The sequence below is a fragment of the Phyllobates terribilis genome, unplaced genomic scaffold (genome assembly GCF_046119375.1).
Source record: "Phyllobates terribilis strain yellow unplaced genomic scaffold, ASM4611937v1 Scaffold_5__5_contigs__length_657084704, whole genome shotgun sequence".
NCBI classification, from domain to species: Eukaryota; Metazoa; Chordata; class Amphibia; order Anura; family Dendrobatidae; genus Phyllobates; species Phyllobates terribilis.
This window is the reverse complement of record NW_027362765.1, coordinates 375,333,541-375,358,797: the sequence shown is the minus strand read 5'-3', so window position 1 is coordinate 375,358,797 and position 25,257 is coordinate 375,333,541. Positions and strand designations below refer to the sequence as shown.

The window sequence follows — 25,257 nt, the reverse complement described above, 5'->3', positions numbered from 1 at the left end:
GTACATAGGGGGCAGTATTATAGTAGTTATATTCCTGTATATACGGGCAGTATTATAGTAGTTATATTCTTATACATGGGAGCAGTAAAAACCTGAAGGTCTGAACTATATTCTTGTATATAGGAGCAGTATTATAGAAGTTATTTTCTTGTACATAGAAGGAGAATTATAGTAGTTATATTGTTTTAAATAGAGGGCAGTATTATGGTAGTTATATTTTTGCACATAGGGGGCAGTATTATAGTAGTTATATTCCTGCAAATAGGGGCAGCATTATAGTAGTTCTATTCTTGTACATAGAGGGCAGTTTTATAGTAGTTATGTTCTTGTACATAGGGGGCAGTATTATAGTAGCTATATTCCTGTATATACGGGCAGTATTATAGTAGTTATATTCTTGTACATAGGGGCAGTATTATAGTAGTTATATTTTTGTGCATAGGAGGCAGTATTATAGTAGTTACATTCTTGTACATAGGGGCGGTATTATAGTAGTTATATTCTTGTACATAGAGCAGTATTATATTAGTTATATTCTTGTACATAGGGGCAGTATTATAGTAGTTATATTCTTGTATATAGGAGCAGTATTATAGTAGTTATATTCTTGTACATAGGAGCAGTATTATAGTAGTTATATTCTTGTACATAGGGGGCAGTATTATAGTAGTTATATTCTTGTACATAGGAGCAGTATTATAGTAGATATATTCTTGTACATAGTGGCAGTATTGTAGTTATATTCTTGTACATAGGAGCAGTATTATAGTAGTTATATTCTTGTACATAGGAGCAGTATTATAGAAGTTATATTCTTGTACATAGGAGCAGTATTATAGTATTTATATTCTTGTACATAGGAGCAGTATTATAGTAGTTATGTTCTTGTACATATGGGGCAGTATTATAGTAGTTATATTCCTGTATATACGGGCAGTATTATAGTAGTTTTATTCTTATACATGGGAGCAGTAAAAACCTGAAGGTCTGAACTATATTCTTGTATATAGGAGCAGTATTATAGAAGTTATATTCTTGTACATAGAAGCAGTATTATAGTAGTTATATTGTTTTAAATAGAGGGCAGTATTATGGTAGTTATATTCTTGCACATAGGGGGCAGTATTATAGTAGTTATATTCCTGCAAATAAGGGCAATATTATAGTAGTTCTATTCTTGTACATAGAGGGCAGTATTATAGTAGTTATGTTCTTGTACATAGGGGGCAGTATTATAGTAGTTATATTCCTGTATATACGGGCAGTATTATAGTAGTTATATTCTTGTACATAGGGGAAGTATTATAGTAGTTATATTTTTGTGCATAGGAGGCAGTATTATAGTATTTACATTCTTGTACGTAGGGGCGGTATTATAGTAGTTATATTCTTGTACATAAGGGCAGTATTATAGTTATATTCTTGTACATAGTGGCAGTATTATAGTAGTTATATTCTTGTACATAGGGGCAGTATTATAGTAGTTATATTCTTGTACATAGGGGCAGTATTATAGTAGTTATATTCTTGTACATAGGGGCAGTATTATAGTAGTTATATTCTTGTATATAGGAGCAGTATTATAGTAGATATATTCTTGTACATAGTGGCAGTATTGTAGTTATATTCTTGTACATAGGAGCAGTATTATAGTAGTTATATTCTTGCACATAGGAGCAGTATTATAGTGGTTATATTCTTGTACATAGGGGCAGTATTGTAGTTATATTCTTGTATATGAGGGCAGTATTATAGTAGTTATATTCTTCTACATGGGGGCAGTATTATAGTAGTTATATTCTTGTACATAGGGAGCAGTATTATAGTAGTTATATTCTTGTATACAAAGAGATGTATTATAGTAGTTATAGTATTGTACATAGGAGCAGTATTATAGTAGTTATATTCTTGTGCATAGGAGGCAGTATTATAGTAGTTATATTTTTGCACATAGGTAGCAGTAATATAGTAGTTATATTCTTGTACAGTGGTGGCCAAAAGTATTGGCACCCCTGCAATTCTGTCAGATAATACTCAGTTTCTTCCTGAAAATGATTGCGATCACAAATTCTTTGGTATTATTATCTTCATTTAATTTGCTTGCAAGGAAAAAACACAAAAGAGAATGAAACAAAAAATCAAATCATTGATCATTTCACACAAAACTCCAAAAATGGGCCAGACAAAAGTATTAGCACCCTCAGCCTAATACTTGTTTGCACAACCTTTAGCCAAAATAACTGCGAACAACCGCTTCCGGTAACCATCAATGAGTTTCTTACAATGCTCTCCTGGAATTGTAGACCATTCTTCTTTGACAAACTGCTCCAGGTCCCTGATATTTGAAGGGTGCCTTCTCCAAACTGCCATTTTGAGATCTCTCCACAGGTGTTCTATGGGATTCAGGTCTGGACTCATTGCTGGCCACCTTAGAAGTCTCCAGTGCTTTCTCTCAAACCATTTTATAGTGCCTTTGGAAGTGTGTTTTGGGTCATTGTCCTGTTATATTCTTGTACATAGGGGGCACTATTATATTAGTTATATTCTTATACATGGGGGCAGTATTATAGTAGTTATATTCTTGTACATAGGAGGCAGTATTATAGTAGTTATATTCTTGTACATAGGAGGCAGTATTATAGTAGTTATATTCTTGTACATAGGAGCAGTATTATAGTAGTTATATTCTTGTGCATAGGAGCAGTATTATAGTAGTTAAATTCTTGTACATAGGAGGCAGTATTATAGTAGTTATATTTTTGTACATAGGAGGCAGTATTATAGTAGTTATATTCTTGTACATAGGAGCAGTATTATAGTAGTTATATTCTTGTACATAGGAGCAGTATTATAGTAGTTATATTCTTGTACATAGGAGCAGTATTATAGTAGTTATATTCTTGTATATAGGAGCAGTAATATAGTAGTTATATTCTTGTACATAGGGGGCAGTATTATAGTAGTTATATTCTTGTAAATAGAGGGCAGTATTATAGTAGTTATATTTGTGTACATAGGGAGCAGTATTATTGTGGTTATATTCTTGTACAAATGGAGCAGTATAATAGTAGTTATATTCTTGTACATAGGAGCAGTATTATAGTAGTTATATTCTTGTACATAGGAGCAGTATTATAGTAGTTATATTCTTGTATATAGGAGCAGTATTATAGTAGTTATATTCTTGTATATAGGAGCAGTAATATAGTAGTTATATTCTTGTACATAGGGGGAAGTATTATAGTAGTTATATTCTTGTAAATAGAGGGCAGTATTATAGTAGTTATATTTTTGTACATAGGGAGCAATATTATAGTGGTTATATTATTGTACAAATGGAGCAGTATTATAGTAGTTATATTCTTGTACATAGGAACAGTATTATAGTAGTTGTATTCTTGTACACAGGATCAGTATTATAGTAGTTATATTCTTGTACATAGAGGGCACTATTATAGTAGTTATATTTTTGTACATAGGGGACAGTATTATAGTAGTTATATTCTTGTATATAGGGGCAGTATTATAGTAGTTATATTCTTGTACATAGGGGCAGTATTGTAGTTATATTCTTGTACATAGGAGCAGTATTATAGTAGTTATATTCTTGTACATAGGGAGCAGTATTATAGTAGTTATATTCTTGTATACAAAGAGATGTATTATAGTAGTTATAGTATTGTACATAGGAGCAGTATTATAGTTGTTATATTCTTCTGCATAGGAAGCAGTATTATAGTAGTTATATTTTTGTACAGTGGTGGCCAAAAGTATTGGCAACCCTGCAATTCTGTCAGATAATACTCAGTTTCTTCCTGAAAATGATTGCGATCACAAATTCTTTGGTCTTATTATCTTCATTTAATTTGCTTGCAAGGAAAAAACACAAAAGAGAATAAAACAAAAAATCAAATCATTGATCATTTCACACAAAACTCCAAAAATGGGCCAGACAAAAGTATTAGCACCCTCAGCCTAATACTTGGTTGCACAACCTTTAGCCAAAATAACTGCGAACAACCGCTTCCGGTAACCATCAATGAGTTTCTTACAATGCTCTGCTGGAATTGTAGACCATTCTTCTTTGGCAAACTGCTCCAGGTCCCTGATATTTGAAGGGTGCCTTCTCCAAACTGCCATTTTGAGATCTCTCCACAGGTGTTCTATGGGATTCAGGTCTGGACTCATTGCTGGCCACCTTAGAAGTCTCCAGTGCTTTCTCTCAAGCTATTTTATAGTGCTTTTGGAAGTGTGTTTTGGGTCATTGTCCTGCTGGAAGACCCATGACCTCTGAGGGAGACCCAGCTTTCTCACACTGGGCCCTACATTATGCTGCAAAATTTGTTGGTAGTCTTCAGACTTCATAATGCCATGCACACGGTCAAGCAGTCCAGTGCCAGAGGCAGCAAAGCAACCCCAAAACATCAGGGAACCTCCCCCATGTTTGACTCTAGGGACCGTGTTCTTTTCTTTGAATGCCTCTTTTTTTTTCCTGTACACTCTATGTTGATGCTTTTTCCAAAAAAGCTCTACTTTTGTCTCATCTGACCAGAGAACATTCTTCCAAAACGTTTTAGGCTTTCTCAGGTAAGTTTTGGCAAACTCCAACCTGGCTTTTTTATGTCTCGGGGTAAGAAGTGGGGTCTTCCTGGGTATCCTACCATACAGTCCCCTTTCATTCAGACGCCGACGGATAGTACGGGTTGACACTGTTGTACCCTCGGACTGCAGGGCAGCTTGAACTTGTTTGGATGTTAGTCGAGGTTCTTTATCCACCATCCGCACAATCTTGCGCTGAAATCTCTCGTCAATTTTTCTTTTCCGTCCACATCTAGGGAGGTTAGCCACAGTGCCATGGACTTTACACTTCTTGATGACACTGCGCACGGAAGACACAGGAACATTCAGGTCTTTGGAGATGGACTTGTAGCTTTGAGATTGCTCATGCTTCCTCACAATTTGGTTTCTCAAGTCCTCAGACAGTTCTTTGGTCTTCTTTCTTTTCTCCATGCTCAATGTGGTACACACAAGGACACAGGACAGAGGTTGAGTCAACTTTAATCCATGTTAACTGGCTGCAAGTGTGATTTAGTTATTGCCAACACCTGTTAGGTGCCACAGGTAAGTTACAGGTGCTGTTAATTACACGAATTAGAGAAGCATCACATGATTTTTCAAACAGTGCCAATACTATTGTCCACCCCCTTTTTTAGGTTTGGTGTGGAATTATATTCAATTTGGCTTTAGGACTATTCTTTTTGTGTTTTTTCATTGAAGACAAATTAAATGAAGATAATAAGACCAAAGAATTTGTGATTGCAATCATTTTCAGGAAGAAACTGAGTATTATCTGAGAGAATTGCAGGGGTGTCAATACTTTTGGCCACCACTGTACATAGAGGGCAGCATTATACTTGTTATATTCTTGTATATTGGGGCAGTATTATAGTAGTTATATTCTTGTACATAGGGGGCACTATTATATTAGTTATATTCTTATTCATGGGGGCAGTATTATAGTAGTTATATTCTTGTACATAGGAGCAGTATTATAGTAGTTATATTCTTGTACATAGGGGGCAGTATTATAGCAGTTATATTCTTGTACATAGGGGCAGTATTATAGTAGTTATATTCTTGTACATAGGAGCAGTATTATAGTAGTTATATTCTTGTACATAGGGAGCAGTATTATAGTAGTTATGTTCTTGTACATAGGGGACAGTATTATAGTAGTTATATTCTTGTATATAGGGGCAGTATTATAGTAGTTATATTCTTGTACATAGGGGCAGTATTGTAGTTATATTCTTGTACATAGGAGCAGTATTATAATAGTTATATTCTTGTACATAGGGGGCAGTATTATAGTAGTTATATTCTTGTACATAGGGGGCAGTATTATAGTAGTTATATTCTTGTACATAGGAGCAGTATTATAGTAGTTATATTCTTGTACATAGGAGCAGTATTATAGTAGTTATATTGTTGTAAATACAGTATTATAGTAGTTATATTCTTGTACATAGGGGCAGTATTGTAGTTATATTCTTGTACATAGGAGCAGTATTATAGTAGTTATATTCTTGTACATAGGGGGCAGTATTATAGTAGTTATATTCTTGTACATAGGGGGCAGTATTATAGTAGTTATATTCTTGTACATAGGAGCAGTATTATAGTAGTTATATTCTTGTACATAGGAGCAGTATTATAGTAGTTATATTGTTGTAAATACAGTATTATAGTAGTTATATTCTTGTACATAGGGGCAGTATTGTAGTTATATTCTTGTACATAGGAGCAGTATTATAGTAGTTATATTCTTGTACATAGGGGGCAGTATTATAGTAGTTATATTCTTGTACATAGGGGGCAGTATTATAGTAGTTATATTCTTGTACATAGGGGGCAGTATTATAGTAGTTATATTCTTGTACATAGGAGCAGTATTATAGTAGTTATATTCTTGTACATAGGGGGCAGTATTATAGTAGTTATATTCTTGTACATAGGAGCAGTATTATAGTAGTTATATTCTTGTACATAGGAGCAGTATTATAGTAGTTATATTGTTGTAAATACAGTATTGGACTGTGTCATTCAAAAGTACAATTAGTCTCATAGAAAAAAACAAGTCCTCATACGGCTATATTTACAGAAATATAAAAAAGTTATGGACCTTGGAAGAAGAGGAGCAAAAAAAAAAAAGAGTACAAATTGAAAATGTCAGGAAGGGGTTAGAGGTGATGTGGTCTGTTTCCTGCAACATAAACTTATTTCTTAGGGTGACTACTTACCCCCATCCTTCAGTTTATGACCTTAAAACACTATTATTGCTACCTTATTCAACCCTATGCAGGATGCTCATATAGAAGGTGACTGGCCACCGGTGAAGGACAAGTTACAGGACTATGTACTGCTCAACCTGAGCCGCAATGACACTCACACCATCATGAGAGTTTGGCGGAAATGGTTCACGTGTGATCGTCATGATAATGAAATTGAGGTGAGTGTAAATTTAGCATTTATGGAATGAAACAGAATAATTATTATTTAACCCCAAATTGCAGTTTTTTATTCATATACAACAATCAACATATAAAGTTATTGTATGTATATGTAATATACCGCAGAGCTGCACTCACTATTCTGCTGGTGCAGTCACTGTGTACATACATTACATTACTGATCCTGAGTTATATCATGTATTATACTCCAGAGCTGCACTCACTATTCTGCTGGTTCAGTCACTGTGTACATACATTACATTACTGATCCTGAGTTACATCCTGTATTGTACTCCAGAGCTGCACTCACTATTCTGCTGGTGACGTCACTGTGTACATGACGCGCCCCTGGGCCTGCTGTGTCGTGCGGCATCGCGCGCACGGGGGCTTACCCGGAGCCGGATCAGATGGGGGTAGTAGTCTCGTGGCGGTGACCCGGTCCGTGCCCAGGGAGTCAAACTGAGCGGCAGTCTTAGCAGTAGATGTTAGAATGTTCGACTACGCCACCCGTTGAATGCGGCTATGAAGCCGCCGCTGCAGGGCAGACCGCTGAGGCCGGTGGTACGGATGTGCAGCGTGGATGGTATAACCCCCAACGGGAGGGGTATGGCCTCAGGGCAGCAGATGTGGATGATAGTGGTAGTGATGGTGCAGCAAGGAAGCTCAGAGACGTGTGGTGCAGTTTCAAGGCTTTTACTCACAGGTGTTGCTCCGGTCACTTCGGCCAGCAGTGACCACCCGAGCCATGCTGCGTCCACCAGGTGCGGGACTCGGCCAACTCCCAGGCAGTTCCAGAGCGTGGTCCCAAGCTCCCCTCTATTCCTTCCTACGGGCCGTCCTCACCAGGGACCCCCCTTTGTCCGGCTCCCTCGGGTCTTTTGGTGGCGAAACCTTTCCCGGCTTCCCTGACCCTATGCGTGGTTTGCCTTCCTGGTGGATATGGTGAGGGGTCGCGCCAAAACTTGTCCACGAAATCCGGTTCCTGGCTAAGGATGTTTAGCCTCTACCAGTTTGGGATCCGGCACCCTCTGCTGCCAACCCTTCACCCGTCTTAGTTCACTTGTGGGATCTCAGGGTTCCCTCTGCTTGTGTCTCTGGGCCTTTCACTGGGTTTTTCCTCTCCTTCCTCTTTCTCTGCGCTTCAGGCCTGGCCCTGGAGCTGGGCCCAGCCGGAGCCACAGCTCCCTGTCAGCCCTCTCTGGCTGAGCTCCTCTCTGCACAGGCTCTCCTCTGAACAGGACCTTGTCTAAAGATGGTGCCCACCTTTTATACTCCCTCTGACACCCGAGCCCAGGTGACTAGCACCCAATGGGCTCCTTCCTATGCCCAGAGTCCCTCCCCTGACTGCTCCTACACTACTGTGATGTTCCTCCCCCCCTCCCACTCCAGCCAGGGACAGACGCTGTCGTACCTGCACATCTACCTAGTGGGAGTATCGTTGTTCTGTCCCCCGGAAATGGGATGAGTGTAGTGCATGCAGCTAACTGAGCTTGGTCCCACACTCCATCCTTACCCGGGAGTGGAATACCACACCTCTGGTTTGAGGTGCAATACCCCTGTAGCAGCCGAGTCCTCGGGGTGCTACATACATGCATTACATTACTGATCCTGAGTTACATCTATTATACTCCAGAGCTGCACTCATTTTCGGCTGGTGAAGTCACTGTGTACATACATTACATTACTGATCCTGAGTTACATCCTGTATTATACCCCAGAGCTGCACTCACTATTCTGCTGGTGCAGTCACTGTGTACATACATTACATTACTAATCCTGAGTTACATCCTGTATTATACTCCAGAGCTGCACTCACTTTTCTGCTGGTGCAGTCACTGTGTACATACATTACATTACTGATCCTGAGTTACATCCTGTATTATACTCCAGAGCTGCACTCACTATTCTGCTGGTGCAGTCACTGTGTACATACATTACATTACTGATCCTGTACTGATCCTGAGTTACATCCTGTATTATACTCCAGAGCTGCACTCACTATTCTGCTAGTGCAGTCACTGTGTACATACATTACATTACTGATCCTGAGTTACATCCTGTATTATACCCCAGAGCTGCACTCACTATTCTGCTGGTGCAGTCACTGTGTACATACATTACATTACTGATCCTGTACTGATCCTGAGTTACATCCTGTATTATACGCCAGAGCTGCACTCACTATTCTGCTGGTGCAGTCACTGTGTACATACATTACATTACTGGTCCTGTACTGATCCTGAGTTACATCCTGTATTATACTCCAGAGCTGCACTCACTATTCTGCTGGTGCAGTCACTGTGTACATACATTACATTACTGATCCTGAGTTACATCCTGTATTATACGCCAGAGCTGCACTCACTATTCTGCTGGTGCAGTCACTGTGTACATGCATTACATTACTGATCCTGTACTGATCCTGAGTTACATCCTGTATTATACGCCAGAGCTGCACTCACTATTCTGCTGGTGCAGTCACTGTGTACATACATTACATTACTGGTCCTGTACTGATCCTGAGTTACATCCTGTATTATACTCCAGAGCTGCACTCACTATTCTGCTAGTGCAGTCACTGTGTACATACATTACATTACTGATCCTGAGTTACATCCTCTATTATACTCCAGAGCTGCACTCACTTTTCTGCTGGTGCAGTCACTGTGTACATACATTACATTACTGATCCTGTACTGATCCTGAGTTACATCCTGTATTATACTCCAGAGCTGCACTCACTATTCTGCTAGTGCAGTCACTGTGTGCATACATTACATTACTGATCCTGAGTTACATCCTGTATTATACTCCAGAGCTGCACTCACTATTCTGCTGGTGCAGTCACTGTGTACATACATTACATTACTGATCCTGTACTGATCCTGAGTTACATCCTGTATTATACTCCAGAGCTGCACTCACTATTCTGCTGGTGCAGTCACTGTGTACATACATTACATTACTGATCCTGTACTGATCCTGAGTTACATCCTGTATTATACTCCAGAGCCGCACTCACTATTCTGCTGGTGCAGTCACTGTGTACATACATTACATTACTGATCCTGTACTGATCCTGAGTTACATCCTGTATTATACTTCAGAGCTGCACTCACTATTCTGCTGGTGCAGTCACTGTGTACATACATTACATTACTGATCCTGTACTGATCCTGAGTTACATCCTGTATTATACTCCAGAGCTGCACTCACTATTCTGCTGGTGCAGTCACTGTGTACATACATTACATTACTGATCCTGTACTGATCCTGAGTTACATTCTGTATTATACTCCAGAGCTGCACTCACTTTTCTGCTGGTGCAGTCACTGTGTACATACATTACATTACTGATCCTGTACAGATCCTGAGTTACATCCTCTATTATACTCCAGAGCTGCACTCACTATTCTGCTGGTGCAGTCACTGTGTACATACATTACATTACTGATCCTGTACTGATCCTGAGTAGAGATGAGCGTTGTTCTACTCGAACTGTTCGCCAATCTCAAATTCGAGCTGTTTTGGGCGGTGTTCGAGCCGGTCGGCGAACACGAACAATTTGAGAAAAATTCGGCTGTTCGAGGTTATGTTCGATAACTGTTCGTGCACCAAAATCATAACTGGATTTTTTCTCAGTAATGATGAAAATTAATTTTAATACGCAGTTTGAGTGTACAGCGGGGCGGGGGGAGGGGCAGGGGATGGATCTCTGCAGGAACAATGAAGATCTCCATTTTTTTTTCTCTTTCCCGCATTTACAGTGGGGAGGTGCAATCTGTCAGCCTATCAGCAGCGCACACACGGAGCGAAGTGCTTTTTTTCACACAAGCAAGGGCATGTGTCATTGGCAGTGTATGTCACATGTCCTTGCCCTATAAGACCAAGCCATTTTCCCCGTCGCCACCATTTTCTCACTGCTGCAGCTGCGTGTTAGACGGCACCGCTGTTGCTGTGTGCGCTATACCTTGTTAATTTCAAGCCAATTTTCGCACAAATATACAGATAGCTTGGGAGTAGGGAATAGTTGTGATTGCAGTCCTTTTAAGGACTAGGTTACAGCATTTCCTACGACTTTTATCAGGCAGGTCTGTGCTCTTAAATAGATAGGTTGTGGGAGTAAAGACTAATTGTAATTGGAGTCCTTTTCAGGACTAGGTTACATCAGTTCCTATCAGTTTTTGCCAGGCAGGTCTGTGCCAGTGCTGTGCAAGTTTTTTTCACAGCATTTGGCTGAATCTAGCAAAGCTAATCCTTTTTGGCCTATTGCAGAGTGTGTTAGTCAGTGGAGTAGCCTATCTGTGTTGCAAGATATACCACCTGTGTATAGAATACCAATTTTTTTACTGCACCTAGTGAAGTAAAATCTTTTGGGCATAGCATCATTCTATTAGTCCATCTATACTGACCTCCATCAGGTTGCAAACTGAATATAATTTTTTTCTGCATCTAGCTCTGAAAAAATATTGGGCTTCAAGCAGTGTGTGGGTCTTGTTCTATTAATCCATCTATACTGACCTCCATCAGGTTGCAAACTGAATATAATTTTTTTCTGCATCTAGCTCTGAAAAAATATTTGGCCTTCTAGTAGTGTGTCGGACTTTCTCTATTAGTCCATCTATACTGACCTCCATCAGGTTGCAAACTGAATATAATTTTTTTCTGCATCTAGCTCTGAAAAAATATTTGGCCTTCTAGTAGTGTGTCGGACTTTCTCTATTAGTCCATCTATACTGACCTCCATCAGGTTGCAAATTAAAACTAATTTTTATCTGCATCTACAGTACCTCTGAAAAAATATTTGGGCTTCTAGCTGTGTGTGGGACTTGTTGTATTAGTCCATCTATACTGACCTCCATCAGGTTGCAAACTGAATATATTTTTTTCTGCATCTACCTCTGAAAAAATATTGGGCTTCTAGCTGTGTGTGGGACTTGTTGTATTAGTCCATCTATACTGACCTCCATCAGGTTGCAAACTGAATATATTTTTTTCTGCATCTACCTCTGAAAAAATATTGGGCTTCTAGCTGTGTGTGGGTCTTGTTCTATTAATCCATCTATACTGACCTCCATCAGGTTGCAAACTGAATATAATTTTTTTCTGCATCTAGCTCTGAAAAAATATTTGGCCTTCTAGTAGTGTGTCGGACTTTCTCTATTAGTCCATCTATACTGACCTCCATCAGGTTGCAAACTGAATATATTTTTTTCTGCATCTACCTCTGAAAAAATATTTGGCCTTCTAGTAGTGTGTGGGTCTTGTTCTATTAATCCATCTATACTGACCTCCATCAGGTTGCAAACTGAATATAATTTTTTTCTGCATCTAGCTCTGAAAAAATATTTGGCCTTCTAGCAGTGTGTCGGACTTTCTCTTAGTCCATCTATACTGACCTCCATCAGGTTGCAAATTAAAACTAATTTTTATCTGCATCTACAGTACCTCTGAAAAAATATTTGGGCTTCTAGCTGTGTGTGGGACTTGTTGTATTAGTCCATCTATACTGACCTCCATCAGGTTGCAAACTGAATATATTTTTTTCCTGCATCTACCTCTGAAAAAATATTGGGCTTCTAGCTGTGTGTTGGTCTTGTTCTATTAATCCATCTATACTGACCTCCATCAGGTTGCAAATTCAAAATAATTTTTTTCTGCATCTAACCCAGCCAATAGTTTTGGCCTAATACCACAGTTTGGCCACTCAGCTCTGCTCGGTTACCATCCATTGTTTTTTTGCGCAAACAACTCCAGAGTTGTGAATTAGTTAACCACCAAAATGAGTGGAAAAAGGCCTGCTGCTGGTGAAAAGGGGAATAGGCGTGTTGGGAAGGGGAAAAAAGTTTATGTCCGTGGGGTAGGTGTTAAAGCAACAGTAACATCTGCAGAAGAAAGACCATCTTCCAGCCAAACTAAAATGTCTACTTCTTTTAGCGGACAATGTGATAAGATCCCTTTCTTACGGCCACGCCAATCGCTACAAATTCCAGATGAGGCACAAAAACAGCAGGTGCTTCAACGGATATCAAGTGCTCCTTTAAGTGGGCTCTCCTCCACATCAACTTCAACATCACAAATACTCCAGTCCTCAAAGGTGTCACCCCAATCGCACTTGCTTCCTCACAGCTCCCAAATCTCCAGCTGCCCGTCTGAGTATGAGGTAGAACAGATGGTTGAGTCTGCAGAGCTGTTTACTCATACTATAGCCTGGGAATCAGAGGTCGACTCCAGCGCTTCTGTGAATCCAGACGAGGAAATGATCTGCACTGATGCCCAGAATCTTTATGAGTCGGATCCAGGACCAGACGCAGAAGGTTCTGACCATAATGTAGACCCTCATTCCCAAACTGTAACTCCTGTTTGTGGAGACAATGAGGAAGACGATGATAAGACTCAAATACCTGATTGGAGCGACAACTTTAGTTTTTTGTCAGGGCAGGAACAGGTTGGCTCTGAGGACGACGGGTGTGATAACGCACAGGGTGATGATGATGAGGTCGGAGATCCCACTTACTGTCAACCCACAGTCAGCCAAGAGATGAGGTCAGCAGAGGAGGTGGAGGAAGATGCTAGTGACGACGAGGTCAGGTTGCGCCTTCCTGGACAGAGACGTAGTACTGGAAGCACGTCAACAACTGCATCCTCAAACACAACTCTGCCTCTCACCACAAGTCGTGGTGGCTCTTCAGGTCGCATGGGTGCTAAGCCTTGCATAGCCTGGGCATTTTTTCAGATCGATAAAGATGACCCAACTCGTGTTATCTGTAACATTTGTCAGCAAAAGCTAAGTAGAGGCCAAAAAATACATAGTTTGAGTACTTCATGCATGAACCGGCACATGGACATGAAGCATAAGTTGCAGTGGGAAGCTCAGTGTGCTACAATGCGGCCTAGCCGGCCGGGCCAACCACCGTCTGCCATATCTTGTGCATCCGCGGCCTCTTCATCTTCTGTGACTGGGGGGACAGCAGTCACACCTGTTTTGGGGCGCAGACCTGCCACCTCTTTACCCGCAACAACCAGTGTGATTGGCAGGTCATCATTTTCTTTGGAGGTGGTAACACCAGCTGGTGTTGAGCGCTGTCCGACATCGATAGCACCACCTTTGGATCAAGGCAACCTAACATGTCCGCCTGCATCTTCCTCACAGACCGGCAGTTTGCCGGGGACACCCTTATCAACCCCGTCTAAGCACAATAGCCAGCCCTCGGTCCCTCAGATGTGGACAAGTAAAAGACCATTTCCTCCTAGCCATGAGAAAGATAAGAGGTTGAATTTCACCATCTGCAAGCTCTTGGCTACAGAAATGCTGCCTTTCCGCCTGGTGGACACAGAGGATTTTCGAGACCTTATGTCCGTCGCAGTGCCCCAGTACCAGATGCCCAGTCGGCACTACTTCTCAAAGAAAGGTGTGCCTGCGCTCCACCAGCATGTCGCACATAACATCACCGCTTCTTTGAGAAACTCTGTGTGTGACAGGGTGCATTTCACCACAGACACTTGGACGAGTAGGCATGGACAGGGGCGTTACATGTCGCTGACTGGGCACTGGGTAACTATGGTGACAGCAGGACAAGGGGCTGCTGTCCAAGTCTTGCCGTCCCCACGAGTTGTGCGTCAATCCTCTTTATGTCAAAGTTCCTCCACTGCTTCTGCCTCCTCAACCTCCTCTCGGTCTTCCACCTGCACCCAAAGCCTGTCTGGTCATGCCACAAGCTTTCTAACTGCGCAGAAGGGATCCTGCACACCTCCTTACTATGCTGGCAGTAGGGCTCAACGTCATCAGGCGGTTTTTACATTGAAATGTCTGGGAAATGTGAGTCACACAGCTGAGGAGTTGTGGTCAGCTCTGGAGAACCAATTTCATGAATGGTTGTCTCCACTGGACCTGAAACCAGGGAAGGCCGTGTGCGACAATGCTGCAAACCTGGGTGCGGCCCTTCGCCGGGGCAATGTCACACACGTGCCTTGTATGGCTCACGTGTTGAACCTGGTTGTCCAGCAATTTTTAGCCCACTATCCCAGACTAGATGGCCTTCTGCAGAGGGCACGGTCGCTGTGTGCTCACTTCCGCCGTTCGCATCCCGCAGCTCAGCGACTTACATCTCTACAGAAGTCGTTGGGCCTGCCACTTCACCGGCTAAAATGCGATGTGCCTACCCGGTGGAATTCAACTCTGCACATGTTGCAGCGACTGTGGCAGCACCGACAAGCCCTGGTGCAATACGTTCTGACGTATAGCCTGGGCCAACGAGATTCAGAGGTGGGGCAAATCACGCTGGAGGAGTGGTCTCAGATCAGGGACCTATGCACCCTTCTGCACAGTTTTGAAATGGCGATGAAGATGTTTAGTGCTGACGATGCCATTATCAGCATGACTATTCCGGTGATTTACATGCTGGAGCACATGTTAAACAGAATTCGGAGTCAGGTGGTGGCACAAGAGGAGGTGGAGGAAGTAGAGGAGGCGGAGTTGTATGCGGAAGGGCTAACATCTGCAAGGTCCAGACGGTCGGCAGCACCAAGGCGGCAGGCATGTGAGGGTGGGGGAGATGGTTTTACCAGGGCGCATGGTAGCAGCCAAACTAGTGAGGAAGGTGCAGGAGCCCAGGAAGAAGTGGAGGACGAACTGATGGAAGACTCATCAGATGAGGGAGACCTTGATCACATTTCTGTTGTGCGAGGTTGGGGGGAGAGGACAGAGGAAGGAAGCATGATTGTTACCTCGCCACCAACACAACAGGGACTTGGTGCTCCTGGATGCGCAACACACATGAGTGCCTTCTTGCTGCACTACCTGCAACATGACCCTCGAATTGTGAGAATTAGAAATAATCCTGACTACTGGGTTGCCACACTGTTAGATCCCCGGTACAAAAGTAAATTTGCAGAAATTATTCCTGCCATAGAAAGGGATGCACACATGCAGGAGTATCAGCAGAGACTGTTGCAGAATCTTACATGTGCTTTTCCACAAAATACCAGTGGTGCACGTAGTGAATCTCACAGTTCCAACTTGCCAACCGTGGGACCGTCAAGTGTTCAGCACTCAAACCGTAACAGAACCACAGTATCTGCTGGTAACATCAATTTTGCGGAATCATTTCACCACTTTTTTAGCCCATCCTTTGCAAGGCCACAGGAGACAAGAAGTCTGACACATAGTCAACGCCTAGAGACGATGGTACAGGAGTATCTCCATGTAAACATTGAAGCCATGACTGTGTCACTGGACCCTTGCTCTTTTTGGGCTTCCAATCTGGATAAATGGCCGGAGCTAGCCACTTACGCCTTGGAGATCTTGTCATGCCCCGCAGCCAGCGTTCTGTCTGAACGTGTGTTCAGCGCAGCTGGTGGTGTGCTGACAGATAAGCGCACGCGGCTCTCCACTGATAATGTAGACAGACTCACGTTCATAAAGATGAACAAATCATGGATCCGAAACGACTTTTCTACCCCTGTGTCATCCTGGGGAGAGTAAAAGCTTGATGATTGGTTAAAATCACCCTACCAACCGTTTTAAGCTTTCAAATTACTAATCATGTTTATCTGTATCTTGACTGGAAAATAATTTGGGCTTTGTAGCAGTGTGCAGCACTGATCCTATTAGGCCATCTATACTAAAGCTTCACCAAATAATTTTTAGCTGCATCTAGCCCGGAAAATAATTTTGGGGCTCTGAGATGCGCAAGGCACATAAGTGCCTTCTTGCTGCACTACCTGCAGCATGACCCTCATATTGTCAGAATTCGAAGTAATCATGACTACTGGGTTGCCACACTCTTAGATCCCCCAAACTTTTCGATCAACCTTTTCATTTTAATAAAGACCAAAAAAATGGTCATTTTTGAAATTATAAGCATTAGCAGGTTGTTAGAAACTGAAATCAAACAGTTTTCAACTCAAAACTTTATTCTAGGTGATGTTACATTTTCACATAGGACCCCTTGTTCGAAAGGAGCTTCTGAACTCTCTCGTCCATTGAATTTGTCAGGTTTTGGATGGTTTCTGCTTCAATTGTTTTGCATGAGGACAGAATACCCTCCCAGAGCTGTTGCTTAGATGTGAACTGCCTCCCGCCATCATAGACACTCCTTTTAATGATGCTCCAAAGGTTCTGAATGGGGTAGAGGTCAGGGGAGCATGGGGGTCACACCATAAGTTTGTCCCCTTTTATGCCCATATCAGCCAGAGATGCAGATGTTTTATGTGCAGCATGAGATGGTGCATTATCATGCAGAAAAATGATCTTGCTGTGAAATACACGGTTCTTCTTCTTGAACCATGGCAGGAAGTGCTGTTTGAGAAAATCCACATACATTATGGAGTTCATCTTTAGCGCCTTCAGGGATCCTAAAGGGGCCGACAATCTCTCTCCCCATGATTCCAGCCCAAAACATTACTCCACCTCCTCCTTGTTGGCGCTGTAGCCGTGTTTGCGTGGGGTGTCCATCAACCAGCCATCCTCCACTCCATCCATCTGGACCATCGAGCGCTGCACGGCACTCATCCGTGAACAAAACAGTTTTGAAATCAGTCTTCATGTAATGTTTGGCCCACTGGAGCCGTTTCTGCTTGTGTGAAGTGGATAGAGGAGGTCGACAGGATGGCGCATGCACAGCTGCAAACCTCTGAAGGACCCTGCATCTTGTTGTTCGGGGGACGTTGGAGGCACAAGCAGCTTCAAAAACTTGTCTGCTGCTATGACAAGGCTTTTTTGCCGCTGCTCTTTCAACCTGACGTAATTGCCTGTAGGAAAGAGTCCTCAATTTGCCCTTATCAGCACGCACACGTGTGTACTGTGAATCAGCTACATACTTCTTGATTGCCAAGACACTTCATCCTGATCATCGCACAATGTTGATTGTAGTCATGCCTTGACCTAAAGACACCACAATTTGTTGCTTCTCAGCAGCCGACACATCCTTTTTCTTTCCCATTTTGGCAGAAAATGTAGGCTGCTGAATAATGTGAGAGAGCCTTCTTAAGTAGTCTTGCCTTTCATTGGACACACCTGCCAAACTAATTAGCACAGGTGTCTGCAATTGCTTACAGTGATATAAAGAGCCCTGACACACATCACCATCAATGAGTTTAACTGACAAACAAACAAATTCTTCCCTTATCACTCCTAAACACTTTTTGCATAATAATTTGGAACGCAGTGTACATGTGCTTTTCCACAAAACACCAGTGGTTCACGTAGTGAATCTTACAGTTCTAACTTGCCAACCGTGGTCTGTATGGAGTTGTTCAATAAAGGGCCCAAAATTAAGATAACATAGATGGGAGAGGTCTCTATGAATAGGAATTCCTAAGTATTTGATACCCTGTGAGGGCCAGGCAAAGGGAAAGTTGGACTGGATGGAATCCTATATGGATTTGGGGAGGGAGACATCGAGGGCCTCAGACTTCGCTGCATTGATTTTAAAATTTGACCATGTAACAAAGTGATCTATTTCAGCCATAACAGCATGGATGGATATATGTGATTGAGTGATATATACTAGGACATCATCAGCAAATAGAGAGCACTTGTACTCGGTGCCTTCCACCTCAATCCACCTAATATTGGGGTTATGGCGAATTGATGAGAGCAGGTGCTCCGTCACTAGGATGTATAAGAGAGGGGACAGAGGACATCCCTGCCTTGTCCCATTGGTGATTGTGAAAGGTGATGAAAATGTTCTGACGCACCCCCTGGGCCTTGGGACACCCGGAGCCGGACCCTTTTTGGTGGATGCTGGTGGTTGTAGTCTTCGTGGCGGCGACCCGGTTCCGTGGCTCAGGGCGGTCAAACCAGTGGCGGAACTATTTATGTGGTTTTGATGTTTAAATGTCCGACTACGCCACCCGTGGATTGCGGTCAGAGTGAACCGCCGCTACAGGGCAGACCGCTGAGGCTGGTGTTGTGTGTGCAGCAGAGCGTAGCATAACTCCCCACGGGAGGAGTATAGCCTCAGGGCAGTGTATGCGGAGGATGGGGGTGATGGTGCAGGGCAGCAGCAGTAACGACACGGAGTCAGTGATGCAGTTCAGGGCCTTTACTCACAGTTCTTATTATCCAGACCACGTCTGCAGGTAACGGCTGCCCACGTCGTACTGTGCTGACCAGGTGAGGGGCTCAGACAACTCCCAGATAACTTTGGAGCACTTCACAGGACCCCCTTTGTGTGTCCTTTGTCTGGCCTTTCTTACCAACACTTCTGTCCGGCTGCCTCGGGCCTCCTCTTGGTAAACTTGGCGCCAGTTTCCCTGACCCTATGTGGTGCCTTCCTAGCGGGTGTAGCGAGGGGCTGCGCCACATAAAATGTCAGAGCCTCCGGTTTCTAGCTGAGGGTCATTTCCTGCCTCCACTAGTTCGGGGACCGGTCTCCCCCTTTGGCCTGACCCCTCCACGCAGGTGGATTCGGGCGTGCGGTGGCGACTCGCCCGTCCGCACCCCTGGGATCCCTTCATTCCTCGTTCCTGGAGCCTTCTCCGCTCCTCTTCCTTCCTTCTCCCTCTTCCAGGCCTGGGCCTCTGTTACTAGGCCCGCCTCCGGAGCAGAGCTCATGCAGAGCCCCTGCTCCCTGCCACTTCTGCTCAGACTTCTCTGCACTGAACTAAGATGGTGCCCACCTTTTATACTCAAAGCACCCAGGAACTGCTTCCTCCCTGCTCCTGCACTACAGGGTTCCCCTTCCTCAGTGTTCCCTCCCCCCACTCCAGCCAGGGACAGGGACTGTCGTGCCCATCTCAGGGGCATATTGGTCGCCCTGCCCCACGGCAATGTGGTGTAATGCATGCAGGTGTCGGGTCCTGATCCACACTCCATCCTTACCTGAGAGTGAGATATCACACCTCTGGGTGAGGTGCAATACGTCTGTAGCAACCGAGCCCTCAGGGTGCTACAGTTCCATTTATCTTCAGCCTAGGTGACGTATTGCGATACAGGGCCGTGATTTTGGCTATAAAAGGGTCCCCTAGACCCCTACCCCAAGCTTTTTAAGAGAATCATATATGGCGTGCCAGGAGACTCTATGGAATGCTTTCTCAGCATCCAACGAGAGTATCTAATAACAAATTTTTAACTGCATCTAGCCCAGGAAATACTTTGTGCCTAGTAGCAGTGTCTGCTAGTCAGCGGATTATCCCGGCTGTTAAGCAAGCTGCACCACCTGTAGTTTAGACACTTAATTTTTTCAAAGGAAATGCTTCGGGACCACGGGATACTCAGTGAAGAGCATCAGGAGGCACCCCAAGGCATAGGGGCTGGGACTGGCAGTAGGATGCCTTGCGGTGGACAGCCGAGCTCGATCCTTATAAAAGCTTTTTAACTGCAGCAGCTTTAGTGGACGCTACTGGAGCTGGAATTACCGCGGCTGCTGGCATGAGACTTGCCCTCCAATAGATCCTTGTAAATGGATTTAAAGTGTATTCATTCAAATTAGAGAGACAATTTAAATTAAAAAGCTTAGAGCTGCCTCCACCACAGGGGGGCTCGCTCGACCCACCAGCGGACAGGCACCAGTATTGGGAGAGGGGGGCTGGCCGTCAGGGTTCACCGCGGCTCTGGCACAAACCCGGTGACACGGAGGTGGCACGGGCAGGAGCGGACTGGCCGTGTCGGCTTCTCACTTTTTGGATTTTAGAAGGGCATGACATGCCTATATCTGTGTCTCCCCCTCCTTTTACTCCTCCACCTCTTTTCTTTTCACATGACTATATGTACTTGTCACTTTTCCATGTGTTAGTTATGTCTTCTGAGCAGTTTGTCAGCTTTTGGACACCTTTGAAGGTGTTTTCTATGTGTTTTCTATGTGTTTTTGTTTGCCTGCCATTGGTTTTAACGGTGTTCGAAGGTGTTCGACGAACAGTTCGACGAACAGTTCGGCGAACACACGGGTGTTCGACGAACCGAACCGAACTCGAACACTACGGGGGTGGCTCAACACTAATCCTGAGTTACATCCTGTATTATACTCCAGAGCTGCACTCACTATTCTGCTGGTGCAGTCACTGTGTACATACATTACATTTCTGATCCTGTACTGATCCTGAGTTACATCCTGTATTATACTTCAGAGCTGCACTCACTATTCTGCTGGTGCAGTCACTGTGTACATACATTGCATTATTGATCCTGTACTGATCCTGAGTTACATCCTATATTATACTCCAGAGCTGCACTCACTATTCTGCTGGTGCAGTCACTGTGTACATACATTACATTACTGATCCTGAGTTACATCCTGTATTATATTCCAGAGCTACACTCACTATTCTGCTGGTGCAGTCACTGTGTACATACATTACATTACTGATCCTGAGTTACATCCTGTATCATACTCCAGAGCTGCTCTCACTATTCTGCTGGTGCAGTCACTGTGTACATACATTACATTACTGATCCTGAGTTACATCCTGTATTATACTCCAGAGCTGCACTCACTATTCTGCTGGTGCATTCACTGTGTACATACATTACATTACTGATCCTGAGTTACATCCTGTATTATACTCCAGAGTTGCACTTACTATTCTGCTGGTGCAGTCACTGTGTACATACATTACATTACTGATCCTGAGTTACATCCTGTATTATACTCCAGAGCTGGACTCTCTATTCTGCTGGTACAGTCACTGTGTACATACATTACATTACTGATCCTGAGTTGCATCCTGTATTATACTCCAGAGCTGCACTCACTATTCTGCTGGTGGAGTCACTGTGTACATACATTACATTACTGATCCTATACTGATCCTGAGTTACATCCTGTATTATACTCCAGAGCTGCACTCACTATTTTGCTGCTGCAGTCACTGTGTACATACATTACATTACTGATCCTGAGTTACCTCCTGTATTATACTCCAGAGCTGCACTCACTATTTTGCTGCTGCAGTCACTGTGTACATACATTACATTACTGATCCTGAGTTACATCCTGTATTATACTCCAGAGCTGCACTCACTATTCTGCTGGTGCAGTCACTGTGTACATACATTACATTACTGATCCTGAGTTACATCCTGTATTATACTCCAGAGCTGCACTCACTATTCTGCTGGTGCAGTCACTGTGTACATACATTACATTACTGATCCTGAGTTACATCCGGTATTATACTCCAGAGCTGCACTCACTATTCTGCTGGTGCAGTCACTGTGTACATACATTACATTACTGATCCTGAGTTACATCCTGTATTATACTCCAGAGTTGCACTCACTATTCTGCTGGTGCAGTCACTGTGTACATACATTACATTACTGATCCTGAGTTACATCCTGTATTATACTCCAGAGCTGGACTCTCTATTCTGCTGGTACAGTCACTGTGTACATACATTACATTACTGATCCTGAGTTGCATCCTGTATTATACTCCAGAGCTGCACTCACTATTCTGCTGGTGGAGTCACTGTGTACATACATTACATTACTGATCCTATACTGATCCTGAGTTACATCCTGTATTATACTCCAGAGCTGCACTCACTATTTTGCTGCTGCAGTCACTGTGTACATACATTACATTACTGATCCTGAGTTACCTCCTGTATTATACTCCAGAGCTGCACTCACTATTTTGCTGCTGCAGTCACTGTGTACATACATTACATTACTGATCCTGAGTTACATCCTGTATTATACTCCAGAGCTGCACTCACTATTCTGCTGGTGCAGTCACTGTGTACATACATTACATTACTGATCCTGAGTTACATCCTGTATTATACTCCAGAGCTGCACTCACTATTCTGCTGGTGCAGTCACTGTGTACATACATTACATTACTGATCCTGAGTTACATCCTGTATTATACTCCAGAGCTGCACTCACTATTCTGCTGGTGCAGTCACTGTGTACATACATTACATTACTGATCCTGTACTGATCCTGAGTTACATCCTGTATTATACTCCAGAGCTGCGCTCACTATTCTGCTGGTGCAGTCACTGTGTACATACATTACATTACTGATCCTGTACTGATCCTGAGTTACCCCCAGTATTATACTCCAGAGTTGCACTCACTATTCTGCTGGTGGAGTCACTGTGTACATACATTACATTACTGATCCTGAGTTACATCCTGTATTATACCCCAGAGCTGCACTCACTATTCTGCTGGTGCAGTCACCGTGCACATACATTACATTTCTGATCCTGAGTTACATCCTGTATTATACTCCAGAGCTGTACTCACTATTCTGCTGGTGCAGTCACTGTGCACATACATTACATTACTGACCCTGAGTTACATCCTGTATTATACTCCAGAGCTGCACTCACTATTCTGCTGGTGCAGTCACTGTGCACATACATTACATTACTGATCCTGAGTTACATCCTGTATTATACTCCAGAGCTGCACTCACTATTCTGCTGGTGCAGTCACTGTGTACATACATTACATTACTGATCCTGTACTGATCCTGAGTTACATCCTGTATTATACTCCAGAGCTGCGCTCACTATTCTGCTGGTGCAGTCACTGTGTACATACATTACATTACTGATCCTGTACTGATCCTGAGTTACCCCCAGTATTATACTCCAGAGTTGCACTCACTATTCTGCTGGTGCAGTCACTGTGTACATACATTACATTACTGATCCTGAGTTATATCCTGTATTATCCTCCAGAGCTGCACTCACTATTCTGCTGGTGCAGTCACTGTGTACATACATTACATTACTGATCCTGTACTGATCCTGAGTTACATCCTGTATTATTCTCCAGAGCTGCACTCACTATTTTGCTGCTGCAGTCACTGTGCACAGTATCTTATACTGATCCTGAGTTACATTCTATATTGTACTCTATTACTGTATTTTATTTTAAAGTATTTTTGCTCCTGTATAAATTCAAGAGAAAGTAAAATAAAACTTAAAAAGGGTGTTCCCATCTCCAAGATCCTATGCTAATATATAGTAGGTTTAATATTAATAATATTAGCAAATACCGACAATTAGAAATGTAGTATAGTTCTTCAGATTTATGTCTCTTACCTTATATCTGAATAAAATAGAATAAAATAAAATAAAATAATATTGGTCATTGCAGTAGATTAGGTATTCATGGTTGCGACCACTAAGAGCTGTGTGACTGTCACTATATGAGTGGCCGTAACCATGGGTACCTAAGCTACTGAAATGCGCTGCACATGAGTTAAGAGACATATCTAATCAGAAGAACTATACTACATTTCTTATTGGAGGTATTTGCTAATATCATTATTATTACACCTACTACATATTGAGATATGATATTGGAGATTGGAATACCCCATTAAATATTGCTAAAATTGAGGCTATGTATTTCAGTTTCCAAAGTGTCCTAGAAGATTCTGATTTATTTGTACAGCCTTAAAGGGCTTTCTCTAAGAATGTGATAAAATGGCACTAGTTATATAATTCAAAATGCAGCCTGTCTTAGTCATGTATCAGCACAGACTGCCGACTAAAGGCATACAACTCCTGACACCTCTGTCTCAACTGACAGAAGAGCCTGATCACATAGACCTCAGTCGGCCGTGAGCATGTCTGGTTATGTGAAGAAATATATCTTCTCCTCACCAAGCACAATGGAGTTATCTCCAGTTTCAGCCTCCGCAATGTATTCCCATTCCATGCACTGCTATAAAGCTGTCAGACTGACGGAGGAGAATGAAGCTGGAGATAATTCCTGTGGTCTCAGTGAGGAGAAGATATATTTCTTCACATATCACAGCCCTGCTACCGTCCGACTGAGGTCTGTGTGGTCCGGCTCTTCTGTCAGTTGAGACACAAGTCTCTGGAGCTGTTTGTCTGGTTCTTCAGCCTGTCCTGACACATGACTAAGACAGGCTGCAGTTTTTGTTATATCTTGGGCTCCAAGTTATCACATTCTCAGAAGAACCCATTTATTGTTTTCTATTTAATTGACAATCTGGTTGTATCCTATCTAGAATGACACCGTGAGAGTGATGGTTGTCATTGGCGACGGAGAACAATTGGAGCTAACGGAACACAACACATTCCGAAAATCGATGTTTTTCTTGGAGCCTCTGTACCATCCGACGTATCCTGAAGTAATGATACCCTACGATTTCAGACTGAAAGATGTAAGGACCAGATATATAAATTGTCAATTATTCAACAGTTCTCTTTACAAAGAACCCAGGAGCTCATTTCTGCAAGGCAACATGGCCACCACTGGGCTAAAAAATGTATTGAAAATTAAGTATAGGTGAAGAGGTAGACGTGATGT

The 25,257-nt window shown here is 42.8% G+C and overlaps 1 protein-coding gene across 2 annotated transcripts in view; it reads left to right on the top strand.

Annotated features, from left to right (window-relative positions):
- LOC141273233 (putative DBH-like monooxygenase protein 2) overlaps positions 1-25,257 on the top strand; it is a 90,056-nt gene that overhangs the window by 21,681 nt on the left and 43,118 nt on the right. For both annotated transcript variants that reach the window (XM_073684803.1, XM_073684805.1), the window contains exons 2-3: positions 6,863-7,009; positions 24,956-25,111. In XM_073684803.1, coding sequence (XP_073540904.1) covers positions 6,863-7,009; positions 24,956-25,111 — 303 coding nt within the window. The remainder of the gene's footprint in view (positions 1-6,862; positions 7,010-24,955; positions 25,112-25,257) is intronic.